The following is a 26,067-nucleotide window of genomic DNA, read 5'->3' on the forward strand; positions in this document are numbered from 1 at the left end:
CATTTAGATTTAAAAAGTAAAATTTTCATGTCCATAGTACTACAATATGTTTAGTTTAATAAATGTTTATTACAAACCTGGAATATACTACATATCCATTTTATTCTCATTAATCAACTTAATATTTACATCTGTGTACACATACATGTATTAAAGGTAGCTGCATGCTGCCATCAGATGACAGAACCAGGCTTAATGTCATCCACACTGCAACAAACTGAAATTAGAATAAATAGAAAGAACAACCATTTCAATCTAGATAAAAAAAAATGATACATATTTCATGAGGCAGCAACATTTCCCATCTTTGCGTTATTTAGCAACTCAGAATAAACTGTCAATCTCTCATTCACAACAGACTTGACGTGAACTAAATGTTCAGACCGGCGTGATGCCCAGAGGTTAGAGCGTACAGACACACTGTATGTTTGTTACTGGGAATACTTTGCTCTTTACAGTGACTCATTCTTAGCGATGTGAGAGGGCATCCTTCTTTTTAGCAGTATAAATATTTTTAGGTTGTAAAATTGTAAAGAAAGATGCTGCTCCACATGTAAATCTGAGTTTCCTGAGGAAATGACCGGTCCCATCCATTACGTTTTAAAAATGAAAAAAACATTTAAACAAAAAAATATCACAGATACATTTGTGGCTGACGATGTAATGCACACAGAACACAAACACTTAATAAACAATTACACAAGCTCCTCAACAACTTAGAAATGGCTGAAAAGCCATGAACATGAACAAAAGTCAAAGACGTTTTAAATAAGACCATCACCTGCAACAACAAGTTACTGCAGACAATAAAAGCATCTCCCTTCATCATTTTCTCAGACCAGATAAACTTCACATTAGGTATCTACGGTACAGGCAGATAGTATACCTGTATAACACTGAAAACATACTTTATTTATAAAATATATACCCATTACTAATTACAAAGACATCATCATTTTACGTTTAAAAAAAGAAAAGACTTTTACTGATTGAGTCCATGATATGACACGATTGGATACCCAGTTTTCGAAGAGATTGCTGAGCAGTTATTGCTGTCTCTATAATGTGTTTGATAAATAACAGTATATTTGTTACAATTCTGGCCACTGATGTGTAGTCATAGCAAATAAATACCACTCAAAAAGGACTTATGGGTGCTTCTGCTTCTTTGATTTGCATTGAATATCTGGAAAACACAAGTCCACTGTAACAGCTGAAATGTGACTTGATACTATCAAGCAGATGTCTGTCTGGGTGTCAGCAGGACGACCACTGCTCAGTTCAAGTCCCTAAAAGTTCGGCTACACAAGAGCATTGCAGGGAGGTTCAGGTGTGCAGTCAGATGGCTCTTAAGAATCCCACGCGCTCTTTGTTAAACGATAAAAGTTGTGCTAGTTTTACAACAATAAAAGGACAAAATCAAAGGACTAAGCATTAAGTGATGAAATGCTGCTTGTTGGCTATTTATACATTTTTGGTACCAAAACTGAGGCTTAAACTTTTCAACACAAGGCAGAGAAAATGTACAAATCAAAAAAAAAAAGAATAATCAAATAATGAAATGTTCTTAAAGACATCTGGCATATATTTGGTTTGGTGTCTTGCCTCGGATGTAGTGTACTAATGAATCAAATAATTTGTATACCTCATAGAAAGAAGTAGGTAAACTGCCAAGAAATCCCCATTCATCATCCGTATTTGAAAGAGTGTCAAATAGGCTGACGGACAGACGGAGCACCAAAAGAAAAACAAGTATACGTCAGACTAGTGAGTGCATCACTGCAGTAAACCCAGACGTCACAAACGCATTCATCGTTCTGTTAAGATCTGTGAGGACTGACTCCCTGGAGTCGTCACCTAAAGGTCAAAGGTTAAGGGATCAGCGTGGCTTATCTCTCCTTGCTGTCACGTATGCTCTCCACACTGTGGTTTAACGTCTTGAAAGTTGGGCGTAGTGTCGGTTCACTGCTCCAGCACTCTGTCATGATCTTGTGAATCTGAAGGAAACATCAGAGCACGAACATTAACACAGCGGAAGAAAAAATAAAAGACGAACATTTATTTTATTCTACTTAAATAACGTTTCACAGCCATGGAGGGTTTTAAAATATATGTGCTCTACTTGTTAACAGATACATGTTAGATGTGCCATTTAAGGATATGACACGGTGCCTTTTATGACACATATTGTCTTTATTCCCAAAGTGTTTGCATTGACCTTTAACCAAGAGACATTTTTGATAAAACATACACATAAAAAATGTTTTTTTTGCAGTATTGTTTTTTAAGTTTGTAAGAAGTTACTGACCTCTTTTGGACAATTATCAGGAGCAGGCAGCCTGTATCCCTGTTTTAGCAGGTCTATCAGATGGTAGACAATCATCTGGCCCTGCTTTTCATTTCCCATCTTGTCCATAAACACCTGGAACAGAAAAAAAAAGAAATTCTTGTTTGGCTTTTGTGAAAACAGTTTGGTAAAATATTAAAACTGACAAAACATTTCTTGAGAAGTGTTTCCTGTTTTTGAGTACCTTGCTCTACTATAGAGCAGAGAAATCAATCAACTGATTTCTTTAACACAACTACAAAGTCATTATTGGCCATTCTTTTCAACTTAACTAAGTCAAATTGTGAAAATAAAGAAAAAGTGCAGTACCGCAGGTGGGCTGCAGTTCTTGTCATTGTAAGTAAAGAGTTCGTAGAGGACAACACCGAAACTCCAAACGTCTGATCCCACAGAGAACTTGCTCTCTGACAGCGACTCTGGAGCATACCTGGAAAATACCACAACACATTGTACATACCATACATAACAAACATTATGATGCACACATCTTTAAACAATCAACCCCTATACTGCAATACAAGCGCGTGTGAATCCCATGATCTTACTTTTAACGCCTAGTCACAAAGGGTCACAATAATTACCACAACTGTAGAAAAGCTAATCAAAAACATTCTCCCACAGTCAATTCTATATCTTCATAAATTTCAAGCCACAAAATATGAAAAAAACACATGCAGTGTGTCTCCCTCACCAAAAGATGGGGCTTTCCCCAGGCTCTCTGACAGTGTAGTACTCTTTGTCATGCGGCAGCACCTTGGTCAGACCAAAATCACCGATCTTCACCCTCATCTCGCTCTCCACCAGAATGTTCCTGGTGGCCAGGTCTCTGTGGATGTATCGCTTAGTGGCGAGGTAGTCCATGCCCTGAAGTATGACACCAATATGTTATTGATTTTACCTTCTTAATATGGGGAAACAATCAAAGGGAAAATAACAGTCAAAGAAACTAAAGAATTAAATAAAAAAAGGAAGACATAAAAAACAGCTTACATGTGTCATTTAATTCACATTTTGTATATTTCCACATATTGCAAAATGTATGTTGCTAATATGTAGACACCCATCTCAGGCCTCCGCTCCCTGACTACACCTACACAGTGTTATCACTGCAATATAAACCCACATAAACAATATGTACTAATGAGAAGACATGGTCACAATGTACGTATATACCCTGCCATGATAAATGCTGCTCCTAATCATAACCTGGAGGCACCGTATTCAGCCTGAGTCATCAACTTCCAAATAATCATATCGCTCTGTGCCGTACATGTTTGTATACAATATTAAACACGTTACCAAAGTTCAACAGCAACTAACATGTGAAATGTTAATACCCCAATTTTAAAGTATATTGTTCTGATTTATCTCTCATTTGGTATGTAATGTTTTGAAATGCAGCCACCCTGTAAACCAGTCCTGACATGATAAGACTCTCTCGTGATTTCCAACATCTCACGCTCATTTTTCTGCCTATAATATCAGCATCAATCCAATCAGTCCACTTAAAAAAATACATATATATTTTCATTGTATCAAAGACAGGAAATATGGTAAAGACAAAGTACCCAGGTATGTAAAACTAACTAGCTTATTAAACATGGAAGTTAAATTGGACTGCTGCTAAAGGACGAGCCGTTTCAAATGTTCACTACACCGATAACTGTATGACAAGGTGGAGTTACACAAAGCCTTACAAGTCTGCACCACCCACTGATCTACATTACCTTGCAAATCTGTGCTGCATAGTGCAGCAGTTTGTTGAAATCAAAGCGGTCCTTGTGTTTGATGAGATAATCTCTCAAGCTTCCGTAGGGGAGGTACTCCATGATCAGCCGGAGGTTCTTTCGACCTGCAGAAATAAAGAAGTTAAGTTTGATACTTAAGAGAGAAAATACGACGAATGAGTAAAGTGGAGATCAAGATTTAATTGTTTCATGGGCATGGTCACTGGTGCCCTAGGCAGCAAATGTTCCAACTGTAACAACATTATTGTGTATAACAAAATATTCCTGGGCGATAATATGAAAGGTGAATTTGCTCTATCACTACAGTGAAAGAGAAACACTGAACCCCTTCTAGATCTTACATAAGAAATATAAATTAAACAGGCGAATAATTTGCTTTATCTAAATATTTTCCAACCAAGAAAACAGATGCTTTATGCCAATATAAGAAAACATACATTTTATGGCAATCTACTGTTGGTTTTGAATCAAATCTCTGAGAAGATGTGTTACTTTGTTTCATATAGCAAATATCTTCTTATTTCTTATATCACTATGATTTTTATAAATAATATGGGACACAGCATTCTGACAGCATTCATTTTGATTATTGTGTCATATATATTACCATAAACAAAATTATATAGACTTTAAAATGAGCAACAGGATACTTAATCCCATATTATACTGTGATTTTCTTACCATTTTCACACATAAAAAATTCCATATATGTTTCAAAAAATGTGCTTATACCTGCACTGTAGCAAACTCCTTTGTATTTGACGATGTTTTCATGCTGGAGGGATTTGAGGATCTCGATTTCGCGCTCAAAGTCCCTGAGGTGCTCGGCGGAGCTGTGTTGTAGTTTCTTCACAGCCACCACCTCCCCTGTGCTGTCCTGCAGGGGGTCGTACCTGCACATCTCCACACTACCAAAGTTTCCCTGCAGGGTGGGGGTCAGAGGACAGCAGATTTAAGAGACACAAAAAACAGCTATGACTTCATCTTGGTTTTGAGCACACATCAAACTAGCTTTTTTAATGTATAAAAGTATAAATTGGTGCATTCTCATGGATTAGGATGGAATCATTGAAATATTAAATCACAAGAGGCATTATCAGTTATGGCAGAAAACAATACACATCATCGTCAGATATTGTTTTCTCTCATATCAAACAGTGCTCAGAGCAACATCGGGCTGTCCAGAAAGTATTATGAGAATATTTAAGGTTCTAGCTGAAACTGCTGATTAGTCATGTGGGTTTAATGTTTGCTACTGTATATCATAATTTATTGTAAAGATGCATTTACAACATCTAATAAAGACACTGAAAAAAACAAAAGACACCTCAAGAGAGCAGGAAATAAAGTTTTAACAGATTTGATCCAGCTCTGAAATTAATTATAATGTTTAGACAAATATGAGTACTAGAAATTGCTTAAAGGTGGTATCATGAAGAAAGAACAAGCAAATAGATTTTTAATCTAAAACATGCATTCTTAAAGATGTTATTTAAATAACATGAAAGAGATAAAAGAAAAAGAAAAATCTTGAAAGAAATATAGTTTGTGTGTGTCTGCATGTCTCACTTTGCCGAGCTGCTTGAGAAAGATGAGGTGCCTCTCCTCAAACTGGGCGGGCTCCTGGCTCTCGGAGGCCCACGGGAAGCCGAAGCCTCTCGTCCTGTTGGGCACCATGTCGCTCTCCACCAGCAGCTCATAGTCTGCAAAACACAACAAGGTGCAAAGTCATTTAAAAAACATTATCTTGATAAAACTGGAGACTCTGGTAGGAGCCTGTACATTCATTTTTTATTCTCTTCCTACCTGGTGTGAAGAGGCTGTTGAGATCTCTGATGATGGCTCTGAAGGAGGGCCGGTGTGAGGGCTCGTAGTCCATACAGCTGTTAATCAGATTGGCCAGCTCTGTCCATTTGGGAGCCGGCAGCTGGTGTCTGTCCTCGTAGAACAAGTTCTTCTGTAGAGCAAAAGAGCAAAAGTCAAGTTCAGCTGAGATAAATACACAAACAAACAATCAACATACAAAGTTGGCAGACATTCTTAAAATGATCAATACAATATCTTTCATAAACCTTGTGTCCTTCTCACTTTAAACAAATTTAATGAGTTAAAGGAATAATTTCACATTTTGGGGAATATGGTTATTCCCTTTCCTTCCAAGAGTTATATAAAATGAGTGATACCACTCTCATGTCTGTAAGCTACAGACAACAGCTTGTTAGCTTAGCTTAGCATAGTGTCTGGAAACAGGTGAAAACAGCTAGCCTGAATACCATAGTGTAAAAAATGACACTGGAACTATTTCTTGCTTGGGAGAAGGGTACTTCCTGGGGTCAGTGAGGCCAGTCAACCAAATTAATTAAACATTTCCCAAAATACAGTTCCTTTTCAACAAGTCAATACTCTGAATGCACTCTCTGTTTTTGTGACCTTTGAGCAGTCCAGGGTGCTGAGGGGTTTGTCTCCGCCACTGCAGATCTCCCAAAGGGTTGTCCCAAAGCCCCACTTGTCTGAGGCTAAACTCAGGTTTTGGGGATTTTCAATGCACTCGGGGGGCACCCATGGGATACGCTCCACCAGAACTGATGAATGGACATGAGGAGACATAGAAGCATAGAGAGAAGGAAACATGTGAATGGAATAAGAGGTTGACGTGGACAGCAAGGAGGGAGAAAGAAAATTCACACCAAAAAAAACCAATGTTCTGTGACTTGTGCCTCCACACAGGTGTGAGGATTACGTTTCTCACATCAGGACAGTACATGACTCCAAGTCTCTCACCTTCTTTGGGCAGCACAGTGATGCTGATACCCGGGTCACTGAGTTTGATGAAGGGCAGGCTGCCCGTCATCCGATCCGCCTCTCTGATCAAAAGGACATTCTTGGCACAAACATTTCCGTGAACAAGGCTCTTATCCTCCTATGTGCAGACATGACAGAGACAAATGAAATCACATTTGTAAGGCACCTTGTTTCAACGCTCTACCAGTTTTATTTACACATTAGTTGAAGATATTTTATTACATTGCATTATGTTAGTAGTCTTACCAGATAGTGCATAGCCCAGGACAGCTGCTTGGCCACTTCTAGCTTCCAGGTGATGTTAACACAGCTTTTATTCTTTTTCAGGTACGTGTCCAGAGAACCATATTTACCGTACTCCTGCACCATCATGTCTGACAGGGAGATGTGAGAGACATCCTTTTATTAATCACTACTATCCATATAGAAAATCTTTGAACAAAACTCTTCCTATAAAACAAATTTGTGGTTTACAAGTAGTTGATTTCCTGTAGTTTTTTTTATAATAAATACATTTTATAAATATACTCTGACAGCAGTATATTTAATTCTGCATCCATTAATGTCTTCAGCCACTTTTTTACACGTGATATAGTTCAGTTTTCATCGTCCCACATGAGAAATCTATCTTTGGCCACAAAATCTAGTCCCCTCTAGTCCAGACTAAGCATCTGCTACACACATTTTATTATCATCATGTATGCGTCACGCCAGAAATCCTAAATAGCCAATGAAATAAGACATATTTATGGACAGACAGTCTCAACAAAGCCTCATCTTTTATTTAATATGTTTGTCGCTGTAATTTATGAAGCCTGAATGCCCCCCAAAATTGAATTCGGGACACCAAACAACAATATATTGCTTTGTGTCAATGTAGTTTCAATATAGTTGTTTACACTATTTCTAGGTCTTTTACTATGATCTTTCTTGTTCTTTCCAGCCTGCTCTTTTCCTGCACTCAGAAATGTGAATGGTAAATGCCTCCAGACAATACTGCTCTGACGTGTGTGGGCAGTGGAATAAAGATCAGGACTTCAGTGACCCATTAGTGACTCCTGAGGGCTTTATCCGGTCACAGTGGAGAGCAGGTCAGAAATCTTATTTCCTCTCTGTTTGAGTGTCTCATTTGCCTACAGGGACGACCTTTGACCTCAACTGTTGTAAACACACCGGTTTCTAGTGTGAAAACGCACTCTTTTGCATTCAGGAGAACAACAGCCTCCTTGCATTTCTTGGCCTTTTAAAGTAACTCACAAAACACTGTCATGTCTCTGTCTCAACATCCCTCTAATCTAAAATCTCAAAGTGTCCTTTTTTATATGCCACAGGTGAGAATAACCCCAATAGTTTCTTATATTGTGACCATATCAGGTCCAATAGTGTGTGTTTGTGTGAGTATGTGTGTTGTAGACTTACTCTCATTGCCACAAACGCACACGCCATAGTTGAGGAGCAAGTGCTTATGGGAGAGCTGGCTCATCATACTGGCTGCTTCAAAGAAAGACTGTGAGGGAAAAATAAGAGAAGAGATCTGATTATATTTAGTCCTTTCAAATCATGATCCCAGAGTTTATTTAGTCAGATCCACTCACTCACTCACTCACTCACTCACTCACTCACTCACTCACTCACTCACTCAACAGGCCAACCTCTGAATAGTTGCGGTGAGCCTTGTCCAGGATCTTGACGACGACGTCTATCTGGTGTATCTCTCCGTAGTCGCCCAGCTCCTTCCTCACACCGCAGAAGATCTTGGTGAACGTTCCTTGACCCAGACTCTCATTCTAAAACACAAAGTTTTATGATGTTGAGTTACTGCTTTCTCTGAGTCAAAGAGATAATTATTTGAGTAATCTCTTCCAATAAAGTCCTGGAAAGCTCCGTTTTGGCACTTTAAAGTGAGCTAATCCTTTTAGAGTATGTCAAGTTTTATTGGCAAATGCAGCTCTCCATCTGGCTGGCAAGAAATATACTGAATGAAGTTCAGTATCTGTAGAAGTTATCTACAGTTTAGAAAAATAAATAAATAAATAAAGACTGTAGATTCATAACCTCACTTCTAAAGTGTCTCTTTCCGCCTCTGTATTTTGGGAATTAATAGCTGAATGCTTAACGAAACAACATTGGCTGTGAAGCCGAAGGTTTGATGCCAGATGAGGCAGAAAGAGACAAGCACTCAGCCAAGAGGCCTCATATAAGACAGTATAACATAATCATCAGTGAATAAGGTTTTAAACTGCCATTACACAATCCAATAACTATTTCCAAGGAGCATATATCTTTTAGAAATAATCATAATAATGGCAAAGACCTAAATGATAAACATGAAAATTACACATTAAACACTAAGATAATGAAAGCTACAAGCTTCCTCACTTGCAGCTCAGAATCCAAACTGAATAAAGACGACTGCTGTCATCCTTCCACCTGCCAGAGCTGACCTCGTGGCTTCGACTGCGTAAGAGTCAACTAAATAGATTTATGGAAATGGAGCAGTCTACAAGGTGAGAACATGGCTGACATGCACCATGCTGTACTCGCACATGTCCACAGGGACTGCTATTGAAGTTGAGTCACAACAGGTGAATCAATTGAACGAAGTGTTTTTTGTTAATTATAGCGACCCCAGGGACCCAACGAGTCCTTCTGGTCCGTTTCTGATCAACACTTGGCATGCTCGCTCATATTGACAAGTTTACAATGTTACCTTGTCTACAAAAGGCCTGCATCTGTACATTTTGGCTTAACATTCAGTGTTAGTACAAAGACACTGGTCATCCACTTTTGTGCACATCCTTTAAGTACATTGAAAATTGATTTGTCAGAAACCCGTAAACAAGGGCCTTTGATACTGTTTGATCCTAAACTTTTACAATGCATCTAATCTAAGACAACCTAATAAGACCTAGAAATGGCCTAGTTATGACTGTTTGTATGCCTTTTTCAGACGAGAGGAACGCTAAAGTGAGGAGGGTTATCTTACAATGACGAGGTCCTCTTTTTGGATCTTGTGGAAGACCATCTGGCTGATGTTGTGGTTGTAGAGCGAGGGAGTCAGTGGGACATCGGCACCTTGATTATTTCTACACACCAGAAGGTTGGATTTATCTAAAGTAGGTAAAGATGGGCAGGGATTAGGAAAACTCACATTAAACTCGAATTTTGTCACATCTCATTGTCACTGCAGGAGGGTTATAGCTTTCCGATGTGTGATACCATTAAATGAAAAATATGAATTAGAAATGCAAAAGCTACCAATTGTGATATTAGACTGCTTAATTTATGGTTCTTAGTCATGAATGAAACCTATGTGGTTTGTTATCTTGTATTTATTATTAGCTTAAGTTTAACTGCTAGCCTCATTTATATGTTTTAGCCTAAAAATGAATTATGACTATGAATTAAGGACCAACTTTGGGGTCTACAGCTCACATAGTCTCTGCATTTTGAACAATGTGTACAAGCTATAGATCCAAATGAGCTTCAATAACTAATTAAGTAATTATTGACGAACAAAACTTAACAAAACTCACTCAAAGTTTTACAATTTATCCACCTTAAAATATGAGTTGATCTATATATGATGGAAATAATCCTGTTGCTTATTCTTGCAGCCTCATGGACCAAGAAACAAATGTCAAAAGGTAAGCCCATAATAATTCAGTGAAAAGGTCTCAGTTGTGCTGTAGAATATTTTTGGTGCATTGTCTGCATTTTACTGTACATGTGCTCTTCTACCTGTGGTAATATGTGTGAGTGTATACATTAACAGTATTCCTTTTAATGACCGTGTGTGAATGCTTACCTTTAAGGCTGGGTGAGCAGCACCTGGTCAGCTGGAATGTGTATCCGTCGGTGCGGAGCGCCTCCTTTTGGTAGCAGTGCAGAAGTTCCCTGAGTGAGCCGAAGCTCCTCTTGGCACCACTCAAAATGAACTCTCCTGACTCCGTCTTCACAATCTGACAGTGCTTATAGTCCACCGTAGTTTCATACTGAAATTTTTTTCAAAAAGCAATCATTTCATTTAAATTGTTCAAAACATGCCAACAGTATTATTAAAAAGACTACAAAGTCCACTCTGTGATTGATTCAGTTTCAGTCAGAAGACATAAAAGCTGAAAAAACTAAAGGATATGTGGACATCTTTTCAACTCTTTTTTTTTTCAAACAACAGTCAGGTGACCATACAGTATAAACAATGAAACAGGTTTTACTCTTGGTGATAGGGGACATTACATCCACAGTCTTCTTTCTTTGCAAATATACATTACAACGTTTATCAGAAGTTAAAATGAGGTTTCAGCAGTGTTAATCACTTAAAGTGAGAGTAAAGAGTTACAGTCCTCCTTTTTGTTTTCAGGGACAGTTTCTTGCTGGGCTGCACTGGAGACTAAAACTTTAACTTTGGAAGACATCCCCTTGATCTGTCAAGTCAGACTGCTGAAGCCTCATGTTATCTTCAGAGAAAACTTGGAATATATCTATAAACAGAACGGGGACTGTAGATTTAGTCTCCCATCACTTCCAAGTAATTCATTCTGTTTATATTATAGTGTAATGGCCCTGGTTTTGGAGACACATTGTACCAGCCAAAGAAAGACACATTTTTGCAGTCTTGTGTGATGCATGGGGTCATGGGCTGAGAAAGCGAGTTAGTGATGTCTGTCAGTTTGCAAAGACTCTGCTTCAGGATCCTGTTTATTTGAGTCACATGTGAGTAATACAGTACTTCACATAGATTATGACCAAACAATAACAGCTTACCCCGACCACAAAGGACATGAAGTATTTGTCGTAGTCCCTGGGGCTGCAGCGAAGGATGTACAGACCTTGGTGGTTACCAGAGCGACGCAGCTTAGAGATTGTAAACTCCATCCTGTGATCAAAGAGACAGAATGTGTGTGCGTGTGAATGGTTCTGTGGTTGTGGGTGCACGGGTGCACAGGTGACGTGCTATATCTTTGTTTGTGTGTGATACTCACGACACAGGGCCATGGCAGTAGCTCTGAATGCACTCCAGAAGTCTCGGCGGAGCCACCTCTTTACACAGATAATGATGGGCGTCTGCAACCAGTCTGTAATACCCATCAACTACTGAGACGAACGAGAGAGCCTCTGGGAGCGAATGAAACTCCAGCTCCTTTGCAAAAAGAGGGGGATGCAGAAGAGGACAAAAATAAATCATTCAGTACCTATTTTTAACTTTAAATCAACGTAAACAGTAAACCTTCAATCCATGTTTTATGTAAGGATGCACCAATACGGATGTCAGGCTGACACTGATTCAAATACCTGCTTCAGTGATAATGGCGCCAATCTATTCAATTCAATATTCAACAGTATAGTTTTATATACTATATACATTATAAACTGGAATTTTTACTCTTGTTTAAGTTTTATGCGATGTAGTGTAACAAATTATTAGACACAATAATGAAAAAAAAAATGTTCATCATTATTTTGTGTATCTAATTTGAGCCTAACAACAAGTATTCTCATTTAAACAAATTGCAGGATAGAGCTTTAATGTTGCCAAGGGGCAATTTGGTTTACAGACTGTATTGAAAATTAGATGAGATTTAAATGAAGCAAAGGAAACAAATGATGAATTTTAAAGTGATAACTGAGCATTGTAGGGCAGAGCATGGAGAGGGGTTATGTGTGTACTCTACCAGGATCTGGTTGTCCTGTCTGGTGAGGGTCACTATGCGACTCTCCACTGAGCCTTCCTTATTGCCCTGTTTGATGCTGATGTCGATCACCTCTGAGAAGTCACAGTATGTTAGCAGCTCCTGGAGGCACAAAATGAGCACAAAACAGTGGTTTACATTTGTATTAGACAAAGAAGCGTGCACACACATGACCTTTTGTCGTTATTGCCAATTTTAACCAACTCCTACAGCTCCATCTATTGGTAAAAAAACCGCCACGGCAGCTTCACACTGTGGCAGACTGGTGTACAAATGCATTACCATGGCAACACAAACCCTCCTCTTGGCACTCACCTCCCCTGTTTCCTCATCCTCTTTCCCTTTTGACCACTGGATGCCCGTGTCGCCCGTGACAACGATGGTGACTTCCCGTGCGGAGAGGTCGGTGACCTGGAAACGCTCGGAGTAGAGGGAGGGCAGCAGCATCTCCAGGCTCATCAGGTATTTGAGCTTGAGGTTACACACCGTGGCCTTGCATTCACTGAACTGCTGGATGAACTTCTTGAAGCGATAGCGGATTCTTTTCCGAGTCAATATGTTGTATTCCTGGATACGGCTTCGCATGCATCTTGGCAGGAAGGATTTGTAGCTAAAAACCGGGGAGAGGGATATCAAAAAACAAGGAGGATGTGATGAATAAATAACAGGAAAGGCACAAGGAGAAGGGAGGGGCAAATGAAAGAGGAAACAAGGTTAAAAGAGCACATGGTAACGCTCTGTTGCAGTTCAGCTGTGTTCTTGCTGCGTGCACCTCAGGAAATTAGTCATAATCCAGTAAAGGGTCAGGTTAAACAAAAACAAATGATAGTAATGATGAATTATATATGAAAAGGACATTTCAGGACACCTTTTGAACTAAAACGTTATCTCATACAAAGAGATAATTCATTCAGCTGCATGAACGTGCATAATAAAACTATCTAGATGCTCACTGTGTTCTGAGGAGAACGTCACACTGCTCTGAAATCATTATTCATGAGCTGTACAGCATGCGCACCAGCATAGCAGGGCGCATTTCACATTATTTAGGTAAGAGAGTGTGCAGCATACAGTAAATGAGACTCAAACCGTCTGCAATTTTCAAATCATTGTTGTATAAGTTAAATGTTTTATTTTCTTGGCCTTAAAGGCTGCTTTATAGTTAAGTGGTAAACATTTTAGGGCTTACAAAGTAAGAGTCTTCTTGTAATGGGATGATTCTACCAGATTGCCCTTCATGTCCACATTTTAGATAATTTATTGTGATTTAAATGTGAGTGCATCCTACCTGGTGTAATTGTAAATGTCCACAGGCGACTGATCGCTCTCTTTGGCGAGCCTCATCATGTCCAGCACCGCCATGCCAAGACACTCCTCCTGGGCCTCGTGGCTCACAGGAATAAGAGCCCAGCCATTCAGGAAGTCACTACGCCTCTGGAGGAGGAAATTACAAAGACATTGGCCACTCACGTTGGTGCAGATCCTTTTAGTAAAGGACATTGAAGGACAGAAGAAGAAGAAGAAGAAGAAGAAGAAAGTGAGAGATGGGGAAGGAGGAAGTAAAAAGATGCCAAATGTCTTACCAAGGGCACAATTGAATTACTTCAGATGTCAAATTCAGTAAATCTTCGGACAGATTATAGCCACAAAAAAATGTATGCTAGAAAGAAAAGTCTTTAAAGGGGAAACTCGTTTTATTCAATATAACATCAACAAACTAGTTTACTGACCGATTACTGGTTAGGTTGTTTGGCCTGCACAAGTCAAGCTCTAAAAAACATTCTGTCGGTCAATCTGTTGACACACACCTCCTGTTGTCAATGTGACAGTGGAGGTAAAAACAAAGCCTAACAGAGATGTGTCAATTTCACACAAGCATGTGGGAAAGAGAAAAAAAGCTGAAATTATTTACATACACACACACACACACACACATACAACACGCAAGCACAGAGTGAAGAGAACCCTTGTTCCCCATTTGTACTTGTTAAACACTCTTACTACCACACTTCCTGTTTGCTGAACTTACACAATGGCTGACATGACAAAGACAGACTGGCAGGCAGTCAGAAAGGGAGGAAGGCGGGCAAATTTTATCTCCTGCACCCAACATTTCTGTTTATTGTTATGTTTTAAAAGAGCAAGCAAAGAAAACCAAAAAAAGCATTCTTAATTATGATATGAAACGCAAGCTGTACGGACTAACCTGAAAGAACTGGTATGCAATGACACAGTCGTCCATCACAGGGCTCTCCGTCCCCTTGGAAACGCCGTAGCGATGGGCATTCAATGTATTGCTGCTGTTATACCAGCCAGAAAAATAGTATCTGGACAGAAAGAGAGATCATAGAAGTTCCAGTAAGAAAAATGTATCTGAACATAAACAACACAGGAAAAGTCTGAAACAGATTAGGGAAGAAATAAAAAAACACACTTAAAACATCTACCTGATTCTGAAGTGCAGGATCTCACTGGCCGGCTGCTGCAATTTAAAGACGTGATTAGGAGGAAACCATATCCGGTCGCTTTCCCTCATCAGGCCAAACAAGCTGCAATAAACTGGAGCAATCCCTGAAAACACAGAGAAAACAATCATCTGTATACTATAATACTGAATTTTATTCTGGAACTGGGACAGTGGGCTACCTCATACCTAGAGGCCAATTGACACGTTCGTTTTTTGACACCCAAGTTTGAAATAAGGAACAAGTTTTTAGAGCTTTAGCATCACATTACTAATTATCTGCCACTATGGAACAACAACTGGTCATTGCTACCACAACACAGCTTGTGTTGTGGTAGCAATGGAGACTTGAAGTAAACAAACGATAAATAATTTGGCTCCCTGCTGCTCAAAAAGTGTCCAAGATAGCATGATTGGCCACATTCAAACTAAAGTTCCCATGAACAGTTTTACTTTTTTTGGCAGCAGTATTGTATGGAGTGGATGACTTTTGCAGAGCCTTCCTAGAGGAAGATATATTGAATTCTGGATTCCAGGAACATTAGTCCCTCATGTATGGGTGTTTTTTTTTCCTGCAACTCCTCATTATGTCTTCAAAATACCAGCTGTTAAGAACAATGATTTTGGAAGTAAGAAAAAATTGGCCTTCCAGAAACTTTACATGTAAATTCCTGAATGAATGGAATGACAAAGTCCTCAAGAGACACCCTGCAAGACATGTCCCCTACAGCCCTTCTAACGGTGAATCCAATGATGTACCTGCTACGTTTTTTAATGCAAATTTCTCAACTGGCTGAATTAAAGTCTGTCATGCGAAACTACTACTGGCTTGTGAGTTATATTATGGCTTTTTTGGTGGAAGTAATCAGATATTGCTTCAGCAATATTCTTGCATCTGTTCATTAAGTTTAAATTGAAAATGTTTTTTGATGCTCTGTGATGCATTCTGACGCCGACATGGAGTGAGTGAGGTATTTTGTAATTTGTGTTTGTATCAAACATGGGTTGTTAAGCACAAAACCTAATACTGATGCTTTCCTTTTATGTGGTGGTATTGGCATTTTTACCACGTTTCCAACCATATTTAAAAGTCCGGACCTCCTGGGAACTAATTTTTTCCTACAGTGAGGTGTTTTATCAGTCGGACAAGTGGGTCATTGGCAGACAAAACATTTCCTCACACAGCAGGAAGCACTCGCTCAGTGTGAAGCAATGGTAAGAGGGTGCGTTAGAGGAAGCATGCTAAACCACAACAGGGGAAGTGGAGTCAAAGTACTAAGAAAGTTGATCTTTGAGCAAGTCCTACCTTGTCTTATTTGTTACATTGTCAAATAATAATAAAGTTAACTTTATTTCAATTGACATATATTTTACGTTTAGGAAATTTGACCTCTGCATGTAATTCACCCAAGCATATAGGAGCAGCTTTGGGGGCAACTTGGGGTTCAGTGTCTCACTCAAGGACACTTAGACATGCAGACCCGAGGATCGCCAACCTTGTGATGAAAGGATGACCCGCTCCATCTCCCTAGCAACAACCCGGCAAAATAAGTAAGCAATGCACTGCAGACTAACTCACTGTATTTACACCTTGGTTGTTAAGATTCATTGCAGCATACAGGCATTAATCAGCTTGAAAACATACTTCATACCATGTTATATGTAGATACAGATAATCAGAGGTTGGACAAAATAAATAAAGATGAGAATTGTTCTAAGTGTGCTGAAAACTTAATGTTTTAGAAAAAAAAGAGATTGAATTTAGATTGAACTTCTCCTCCTATTTAAGTCCAATCATATCAGGTCTGACTTTTAAGAAGGTCAAATGTTTGAGTTCATCTTGCAATGTGACATCCTGACCTATCTCCATAACAAATCTGAATTTGATGATTCTTCTACCCTTGCACTGCTAACTTTATCCTAATAAAAGAGCACATGCAAATGTTAGTGTAAAGACAGACAAACATGAGAATAAAGGAAGTTGAAAAGAAAAGAGAAAAGCAAGGGGATATAGAAGAAGTGGAGAGAGAGGTCGTTTCTTATCAGCTCATGAGGGAATGGAGCAAGAGAGTGTGTCAGAGAGAGATAGAGCTCGGGTGGAGAGTAAAATAGACACAACAGTCGACAACTTCCTGATCTGTCGAAAGCGAAAGAGAAAAAGCCAGCGGTTCTGTTTTCACAAAATAAACATTGTGTTGACTCTGATCGCAAAAACGCCTATCTCAATTCCTTCACCGGGAAATTCTGGGTTGGAGGAATTTGGAGCCAAATATATATACAGCAAATATATATACAAATCTGTGTGGAGAGGGAAGTACATGATTGCTTTTAAAGTTAAAGGCTAAGTTGTGAAAAATATTTCGAAAAAGAACAAATATTCCCATGTGGGGATGTGATTCCCACATTTTTATGGCCCTGGGAAATGTGCTTTGGGCACGTGTTTGCTTGACTGAAAGATATTTCAGTTTGTGATTGGCCAACTGTTTGTCCTCACTCAGTTTTGGCTGAAGTTACGGTCACGTTACACTTAACTACGAGCGTTCACTACGTTTTCCTATTCACTTCTATTGAAGCCCGTATGACAGAACAATTCATGCATGCGTTTCCTGCTTATAACCCACCTAGAGGTGTTTATCAGCGATGTGTACATCACAAGCCAAAGCAGAACTCCACAAGGTTGCACAAACAACCAGATATGTGGCAATAAATACAAGGTCGTTATCTTACCAGTGGACTGTTCAGGGTTTTTGAACACGGCACTAAGAATTTATGAATCGTTTGAATCATACTTGGTGGATCAAAACCATATAAAACAGAATATAATGCATTTTCATACCACTATAATGTCATTGTTCGTTTTCTCCCCTCTGTTTTCTCACACGTTTGATTGATTTATTTTAGCATCATGTAAAGCCCAAATTAGACTGAAAAAAAAAAATCTTCTTATGAGTTAAGCAAACTATATTTTGTGTGTGTCGGCAGACATCAGAACAGAAATCCTCTTGGGACTCACCACATGCTTTCGCTGCACTTATGCACAGTTCCTCCACTACGTAATCCCCTGCCGGAAACGTGAGCGCACTTTCTGAACTGTTATCCTCTCCTCCACCCTTCCCCAGGTAGTAAAGGTGGACAGTGAGGCAGGTGGAATCCGTGTCCTGCTTGGAGTCGGGTTCAGCGGCCGGGTTGAGGTCAGGGAGGAGGCCATTAGGATTTGCTGTGGGACCGGAGATGGGTGGGTCCATGTCTGTCAGCAGAATACAGGCCATGCGCCGTCTAAAACAAACATCCACCTGTCAGGGGACAAAGATATATGCACTTTATGTTTAAATGTGGAGAAGATCAAGTGTAAAACTGGGAATTAACAGCACATTTATTCCTGGTCTGTTCAATCTTACTTGCACCCTAACACGGCTACATTTTTCTCGACCACATCCATTTTGAACAGTTTCTGATTCAGATCTCTGGGATGTCATGGTATCCCTGACACTAGCATTACTTATCGTCAATTAGCCTACAATTTATGGTTACTTATCAGAACACACAATCACTTATCACAAGACTACAGTGCAGTACATTTACTATACAGACTGTCCCGGGCAGCTCTCAGCAGTTCTAGTCTTTAAACTATATACGTATGGACTTTATCATTTTTACACACGGAAAAACATTTGGTGCTTTCTCGATTCCTGTGTTTCCTCGAGAAACCAAAAGGCTGACCTTTGTGGAATAACTTTTGGATGGATTGCCGTGTCATTTGGTACGGACAATGAATTCCCATCCAACATGAATTGCGCTGATTTTGATGATCCCCTGAACATTCATCCAGGGCCATCATTGGGTAAACATTTTAATTACTTCAATATGTTGAATTAAAACCAAATACTCAGTAACTGAAAACAGAACTGAATCTTTTCAAGTTAGATACTGAAATAGAATTATCTGGTGTGTGGCTCTGCACTGCAGTCTGCTTTTGATGACAGGCTTGCTGACGAGGCATAATAGTGGTAGAAGCAAATGGTATGCGACATGCTTTTCAATATTGCATATGTTTTGCCTTGACACAGACAGTCAGATGTGTCGTTTGTTCAATCTGAAACAAACTGTGTCTGTTAAGTTTGAAAGGGCTTTTAGCTATAATAAGATAAATAATAATACACTGTTTTTAAGGTGTTAAGTCATTATAGGTGGATATTGAGTATTCATATATAGGCCTTACTTTTCCTTCCTTTATTGGTCAAAGACAGAAGGAGGGGGAGGGACTTAGTTGCTGCCCAATACACCAGCCTGAGCAATGAGGATGAGTGAGTGATTTCATAACTTCCTTGCATTCTTTCCCATATATCATTGTCATTCATAGCTATTCATGGATGGTATTATCAGCTGATAACAGTCAAAAATTAAGTAAAGGTAAACAACAATATACTGTAGACCATCCTGAACCAAAAGCTCCTTTAAAACAACAACAGAAAGACCTAATGCTATAAACAACGTGGGTAAACTTAAAGGAAAACATAGATTACCTAAATGCTGACATCATTGCTGTTTAGATCCTTTAGGCTAACACACTTCCAATAGCGTACTATTGGGTAGCTGCAATTTCCATGCAGTGGGATTTGGGCCATTTTTTGCAACAAATGAACATTAACTGTATTTTGTTACTTATTGACCTCCAGCATATTCAGTATCCAGAGATTTCCAGGATTAAGCAACACAGTGGCTGGAGTCCAACGTTAAGAAATATTAACAGTCTCCATTTAAATGACATCATGGAGTGCAATGGCCTGAAATGTTCATTACCACCATCACAACTGCACCATCAGTGAAATCTGTTAGTTAAGCCTCATTTACTCAGAAAATCTTATGAGATTTGGGTCTCTTTTGAGAGACCCAAGAACAAATACCATCTAAAAGTACAACAAGAAATCACACACACACAAACACACACACACACACACACACACACACACACACACACACACACACACACACACACACACACACACACACACACACACACACACACAATGTACATTTCAACTGGTGTGTGTTGTTTGACAGAGTACAGGTCTATGTAGGATACTACACAGAAGACAGTGCAAAGTTAAAGTGAAAAACAAAGCAAGGAATAATGAAACATTTTATTTTGGTAACAAGGCTTCAGCAGCTGGGGCAGAACACTATTGGTGCTACATAGTTGGAGAACTTTGATCTATACGAGAGGAAGGACAACAGAAACACTATACTCTAACTTTCTGTCAGTGTGTTTACACAGCCAACACTTTTTATCATGTAGGAGACAGGCAGAGAGTTGGACGGGTTCCTTATCTGGGCCTCGGTGCTGGTTGTGTCAGCACTATCAGCTCGGACACATTGACTGCTCTGCTTCAATGCTGGATGCTGATGACACGTCTTTTTACTAAAATGTTCTGTTTGTTTGTTTTGTTTGCTCCTTTGTGTTCTTTTTTTGTTTTGTTTGTCTTCGCCCTATGTAAAGCGTCTTTGAGTACCTAGAAAAGCGCTGTATAAAATGAAAGTATTATTATTCTTATTATTATTATTATTATTTATATCGGTCTCTGGACATTTTGCCCTTCCCGACAAACTGCTGGGCTTCTTTTAAAGTTTGGATCAAGTTCTATAAAAAACAATGGCTTACTAAATCAGTTACTACAGACTAATTTAAGTGGACCCCAGCTGATGGAAGCCAAGGCTACAACTTTCCCAACTATAAAAACAGAGCTTATTAAACAGGTACAGCACATCACCCATATGATCACTTTTCATTGTTGGAAGCAGTATGACACCGAATGAATGTACAAAATGAATGACTTGGCTTCAGATGGACCATTATCTTAGTTGGACAGGAATATATGCTAAATTGAGGCGTCAAATTATTTATATTGACATCTGGCTGTTACATCCCAAAATATTCACTGTGGCCGCTGTTTTGCTCTCTTCCCTCCTGCTGTATGTCAGTGAATGAAAATGATCCATGTCCTACTGCATAGCAAGGATATACAAATTACAACAATAAACACACTATCCCGAACCTGGAACAATTGACAGAATCCTTTGACAAAAACAATTTTGAGTAAATATTTAAATTATTTCAAGTATTAGTTTTTGACAGTACAAAACAATCAAATGTGAACATTTCCTGTTTTATCTTCATCATTCAGCCTTCAAACGATTAATCCAGAAAATAATATCATATTAATGTATAAAATAGAGCCTATAAGAAGTATTATTATTCGGGTTCCTAATAAGGAAGGCTACCATAATAACTCTGAAGGAGACTGTAGACCCAGTGCATCCAACAACTGTACCCTTGGTACTTGACCTGTCACAGATTACTGACGGAGTGAAAGAAAGATTTAATGGCCCAATGAAACCACCAACCATGTTAACCACACATCAACATAAACATCACAAACATGAAGCGTGGTGCTGGCAGCCTCATGGTGTCTGGAAAATCTTCACATGGTTGCCAGATGTACACAGCTGGGTGAGCCACACACATAGACCCAAAGCTATAACTGCTGCCAGAAGGTGTAAATACTAATTTATGTGCCAAAATGTGGCATTAGCTTCTTTCATAAATGAAACCATTAAGAAGATGAAATGAGGTTGTTGGACTGATTCAGGTTTTATGCAAGTCCGAGCCGCATGTGTGCAATGTGAACTCAAACAACTTCTCTTAAGGAGGAGAGCGATAGCCGACTCCACTATGTGCCAAGAAGGACAACAAAGCTTGATGACACTCCTGACTCACTAGTGATACATTGAATTTGCATTGTGTAACGCCACCAATCGTAGCCTGGGGATCATAGCGTGTTACTAATCTAGCTCTAGAAACGTGTTTATCAACACAGCAATGAGTTGGTCATACCTATTCATGTTTTGACAAGCAACCACAAAAATTCATATATCAAAGCAAACCGTGCTATCTCTTTGTGATCGGGATATACGCCTCCCCTATTATATTTCGTCAAATGCTAACAAAGAAGGCGACCGTGGGTAGGAAAAGTCTACCAAAACATTTTGTTTGACTACGGGATATAATCTTCACTGAACTAACAGTACAGTTGTGTCTAAAGTTAAAATTATCCTTGGCGTTACTGCTCACCCATTTCTCACATACTGATGCAACAATGCAGTTGTTTCAGTGGCCGTACACTTCCCCAAAAGTGTCTGCAAAACATTTCCCAGCAGTGCATTTACTTTCTGTAATGATGATTTAAAATCAACATTACACATCTTTTGATATGACCTCAAAGTATTCTGTCTCCTCTCTGTGTGTAAATGTAGAAACTATGCACTTTCCTACAGCTTTCACTTGCTATATGTTTTCTTTCCCAGATGATGTTAACCTTAATTGCTGGTGATTCTTGGGCAGCTTTGGCAGTTACTAACTGTGACACTTTTTTGGCAAGGATTTCCAGTCATGATGAAGTCAGTTAGGAGTTTGCACGCTTCAATAACTAAATGAATCAGTGCTCCAGGAAACACAAGGCTTCCTTACAATTTGTGCTAAACCACATCACAGTGTGGGATGTTTTCATTTCAGTGTTTGGGTTCAGATTTAGCTGCAAGTATCTCTAAGATCCGGTTCTCCAAATAAATCACACTTAACTTCATTTGCCAAAATGTGTGACTTGGAAAAATGTGCAGCTGTTACTTTTATGTTCCATTTTTAAAAATAGCCAACTCATTCATTTTTTTTCTCCATTACAGCAGCTCACAGTGTAGTTCTTAGTATGTGACCTGAATTATACTTGCAAGAATAATGTACTTTCCCCATTACTGTCTACATGTCTGTCACGGATTATGTTCTTCCAGTAAAGACCTAAACAAAAATGCCAAATCGGCTGTAAGTGGTTTGACAAGAAGCCTAATGAATCAACACTGCCTACCTACAACATCATGTTGAAAATAAATCAAGAACAAATGTACTCTTTTAGAAACATACACAAACAGTATACTATGTACGCATGTCTTACCCTAAATAGATACACTACTAAGTATAGCCTTGTTGGGATATGTGTAGAGTTAATACTGCACTGCTGCCTGGAACCAGCAGTCCCCCTAACATGTCATACAGTCAATTTAAGAATCCATATTAGTACTGTTGGCTGGGGATGACTCAAACATTTCAAACAACACTGCTTCCCTTCTCAAAACCAGAGAACAGAGGCAACATTATGAAGCTTGAACTGGAAGATGACTTGATTGCTCTGAGGAGAATTAACTAGCCTGGCTTTTTTAAATGGATTATCTCAAATTATCTTTGTAAATCATGTGGCAGCATTATCAACAAACTACTGTAAAAATTGTACATTCAGCTACCAGTTTATCAGGTTCCCTTGATTGGCCAAATGCAGTTTAATAGAACAGCCCTACAATAAACCCGCCCTACATTTGTTCAAACTGTTCTAGAGAGGTGTTGATTTAAGGATGAAGGAGTCACCTTTTTGGAACTTTATTAACAAACTCCAGGCCTCATCACTTCAGGTGTTCATTCAACTTAATGGTCATTTTGTAAGGAGCTAGGTTGGATTAAACAGGGAGAGATAATGCAATACAATTCAATAGCTCCAAAAGCTGCTGTCTCCAAAATGAGTTTAAAGATGATTGAATGACTCTCAAAAACAGTTTTGATTTAGGCTTTGACGGATAAATGAGCCAGGCCAATATATTGACCAACATTAGCTTGTCGCAAAAATACCAATATCGGCATTATGTAACAAGACATAGTAATAACATTGTCTCTATTACTTAGTTTGTCCTAGAGTGAACTGATGATTCTTTAATTTCCAAACTGAAGGGAATCTTATAAAAACTGATTGTTTAGGTTATGTATTCATTATAAAGAAATACGTATTGGCCAACATACAGTTTTTTCAAACTATCAAATATAAATTTCAATATCGGCCTCAGATATCCAATATAGACATGGCTCTCTCCAACAATGACCTTTATTGCAGGGCTATGTATTAGTAAAACATCACATTAGCATCAGACAGGTGTAGGCCTACCTAATAGAGCAATATATATATATATATATATATATATATATATATATATATATATATATATATATATATATATATATATATACAGTACCAGTCAAAAGTTTTTTCTTTATTTTTCTTTTTTTCTACATTGTAGATTAATATTGAAGACATCCAAACTATGAAGGAACACATATGGAATTATGTGGTAAACAAACAAATGCTCAACAAACCAGAATATGTTTTATATTTTAGATTCTTCAAAGTAGTTGAATGAGAAGGTGTGTCCAAACTTTTGACTGGTACTATATATATATATATATATATATATATATATATATATATATCTTGACATGAATTAATTCCAGTTATCTCTTGTCTTTTTTTCAACACTTTCTTAATAACAATTAAGTAGGTCACAGTAAGTGGTGCATGGTTAGAGTGTATAGTTTCTCTACAGTGTAGCAGCACAGACCAGCTGTTTCTCTGCCAAGCTTTCACTGGCGACAATCGTTTCTGCAGGAACTTCTTGACACAACAATGATCGCTCTCAACATTCACACGCAACTTACTCTGTCTGCTGTCTTCTGGTGTCTTCTGAGTCAGCACAGGTCTGTCTCTGAAGTCCTACGGGTCTTTCAAAAAAACCTACGACACACACACACACACAGAGAGAGAGAGAGAGAGAGAGAGAGAGAGCGTCAACCTGTGATAGCACGTTAATCCACGGACCCAACGTTAACGACTCACGTTAGCTGTCCACAAAAGTTGCCCCTTTAACTTCCATTCTAGACTCTAGTTCTAGACTTTTTACCGAACTACTTTCATCTGACGCATCACCGAGCTCACATGACGCTCGGGTGTAGGTGGTAAAAAAAAGAAAGAAAAAAACGCAACTGTTAACCTACTAGTGCCCGGACTCACCCTAAAACTGTCTCTCCATATGAGTGTATCATAGTAGGCTATGATGAGGATGACGCCTCCAGACTCCTCTCTCTCTGACCCACTGACTCGGGTTCTTCCGCGTTTGTAGCAGGAAGCTTTTTTGATATTAGAATCCCCCTTTTAGAGCTGAGGAAGTCGAAAGTTAAAGCCAGAAATGGCATGTGTGTACAATTGTAAGGTACTTTTACTTTTCTTGAGTACTTCCCTTTTATGCATATTTATAGGTACGTCAGGCTACATTTGATGAGGACATTTGTTGTGCTTTTTTTACTCCGCTACTTTTTTTGGTTTTTTACTTTTTACATTACATTACATTACATTACAGTCATTTAGCAGATGCTTTTATCCAAAGCGACTTACAATAAGTGTATTCAACATAGGTATTCAAGAGAACTACTAGTCACCAGAAGTCATAAGTGCATCTCCTTTCTTAAACAAGCATCTAAAAGCATAAACCAGAGCAAAAGTACAGTGCAGAAACAAACTAATACGAATACAATAAGTGCAACAAACTAAATAAGTGCGAATACAATAAGTAGTGCAACAAACTAATACAACAAACTAATACGAATAACAAACTAAGTACAATAAGTGCAACAAACTAATACGAATACAATAAGTGCAACAAACTAATACGAATACAATAAGTGCAACAAACTAATACGAATACAATAAGTGCAACAAACTAATACGAATACAATAAGTGCAACAAACTACAATAAGTGCAACAAACTAATACGAATACAATAAGTGCAACAAACTAATACGAATACAATAAGTGCAACAAACTAATACGAATACAATAAGTGCAACAAACTAATACGAATACAATAAGTGCAACAAACTAATACGAATACAATAAGTGCAACAAACTAATACGAATACAATAAGTGCAACAAACTAATACGAATACAATAAGTGCAACAAACTAATACGAATACAACAAGTGCTAAGTGGAAGGCTCAGGGTAGTACTTCTTGAAGAGGTGAGTTTTCAGCCTGCGCCGAACAGGTACATTGAGTACACACACAAAACATAGAAAACCGAATACTAT

General features: G+C 38.7%; 1 protein-coding gene across 1 annotated transcript; it reads right to left on the bottom strand.

The window, feature by feature from the left end:
- Positions 1 to 49: 49 nt before the first annotated feature.
- jak2a (Janus kinase 2a) lies at positions 50 to 24,960 on the bottom strand. The gene is made up of 24 exons (XM_054611894.1): positions 24,641 to 24,960; positions 18,068 to 18,347; positions 15,038 to 15,161; positions 14,797 to 14,917; positions 13,879 to 14,024; positions 12,906 to 13,200; positions 12,573 to 12,692; positions 11,883 to 12,040; positions 11,665 to 11,776; positions 10,706 to 10,892; positions 9,884 to 10,008; positions 8,550 to 8,684; positions 8,317 to 8,404; positions 7,144 to 7,271; positions 6,877 to 7,015; positions 6,526 to 6,677; positions 5,902 to 6,052; positions 5,665 to 5,798; positions 4,828 to 5,017; positions 4,075 to 4,199; positions 3,039 to 3,211; positions 2,657 to 2,774; positions 2,309 to 2,422; positions 50 to 1,997 (listed from the first exon to the last, which is right to left on the bottom strand). Exons 2-24 carry the CDS (start codon positions 18,321 to 18,323, stop codon positions 1,890 to 1,892), a joined length of 3,399 nt encoding a protein of 1,132 aa, XP_054467869.1. The 5' UTR covers positions 18,324 to 18,347; positions 24,641 to 24,960; the 3' UTR covers positions 50 to 1,889.
- Positions 24,961 to 26,067: the final 1,107 nt, after the last annotated feature.

The sequence above is a fragment of the Anoplopoma fimbria genome, chromosome 14, assembly GCF_027596085.1.
Source record: "Anoplopoma fimbria isolate UVic2021 breed Golden Eagle Sablefish chromosome 14, Afim_UVic_2022, whole genome shotgun sequence".
Lineage (NCBI taxonomy): Eukaryota > Metazoa > Chordata > Actinopteri > Perciformes > Anoplopomatidae > Anoplopoma > Anoplopoma fimbria.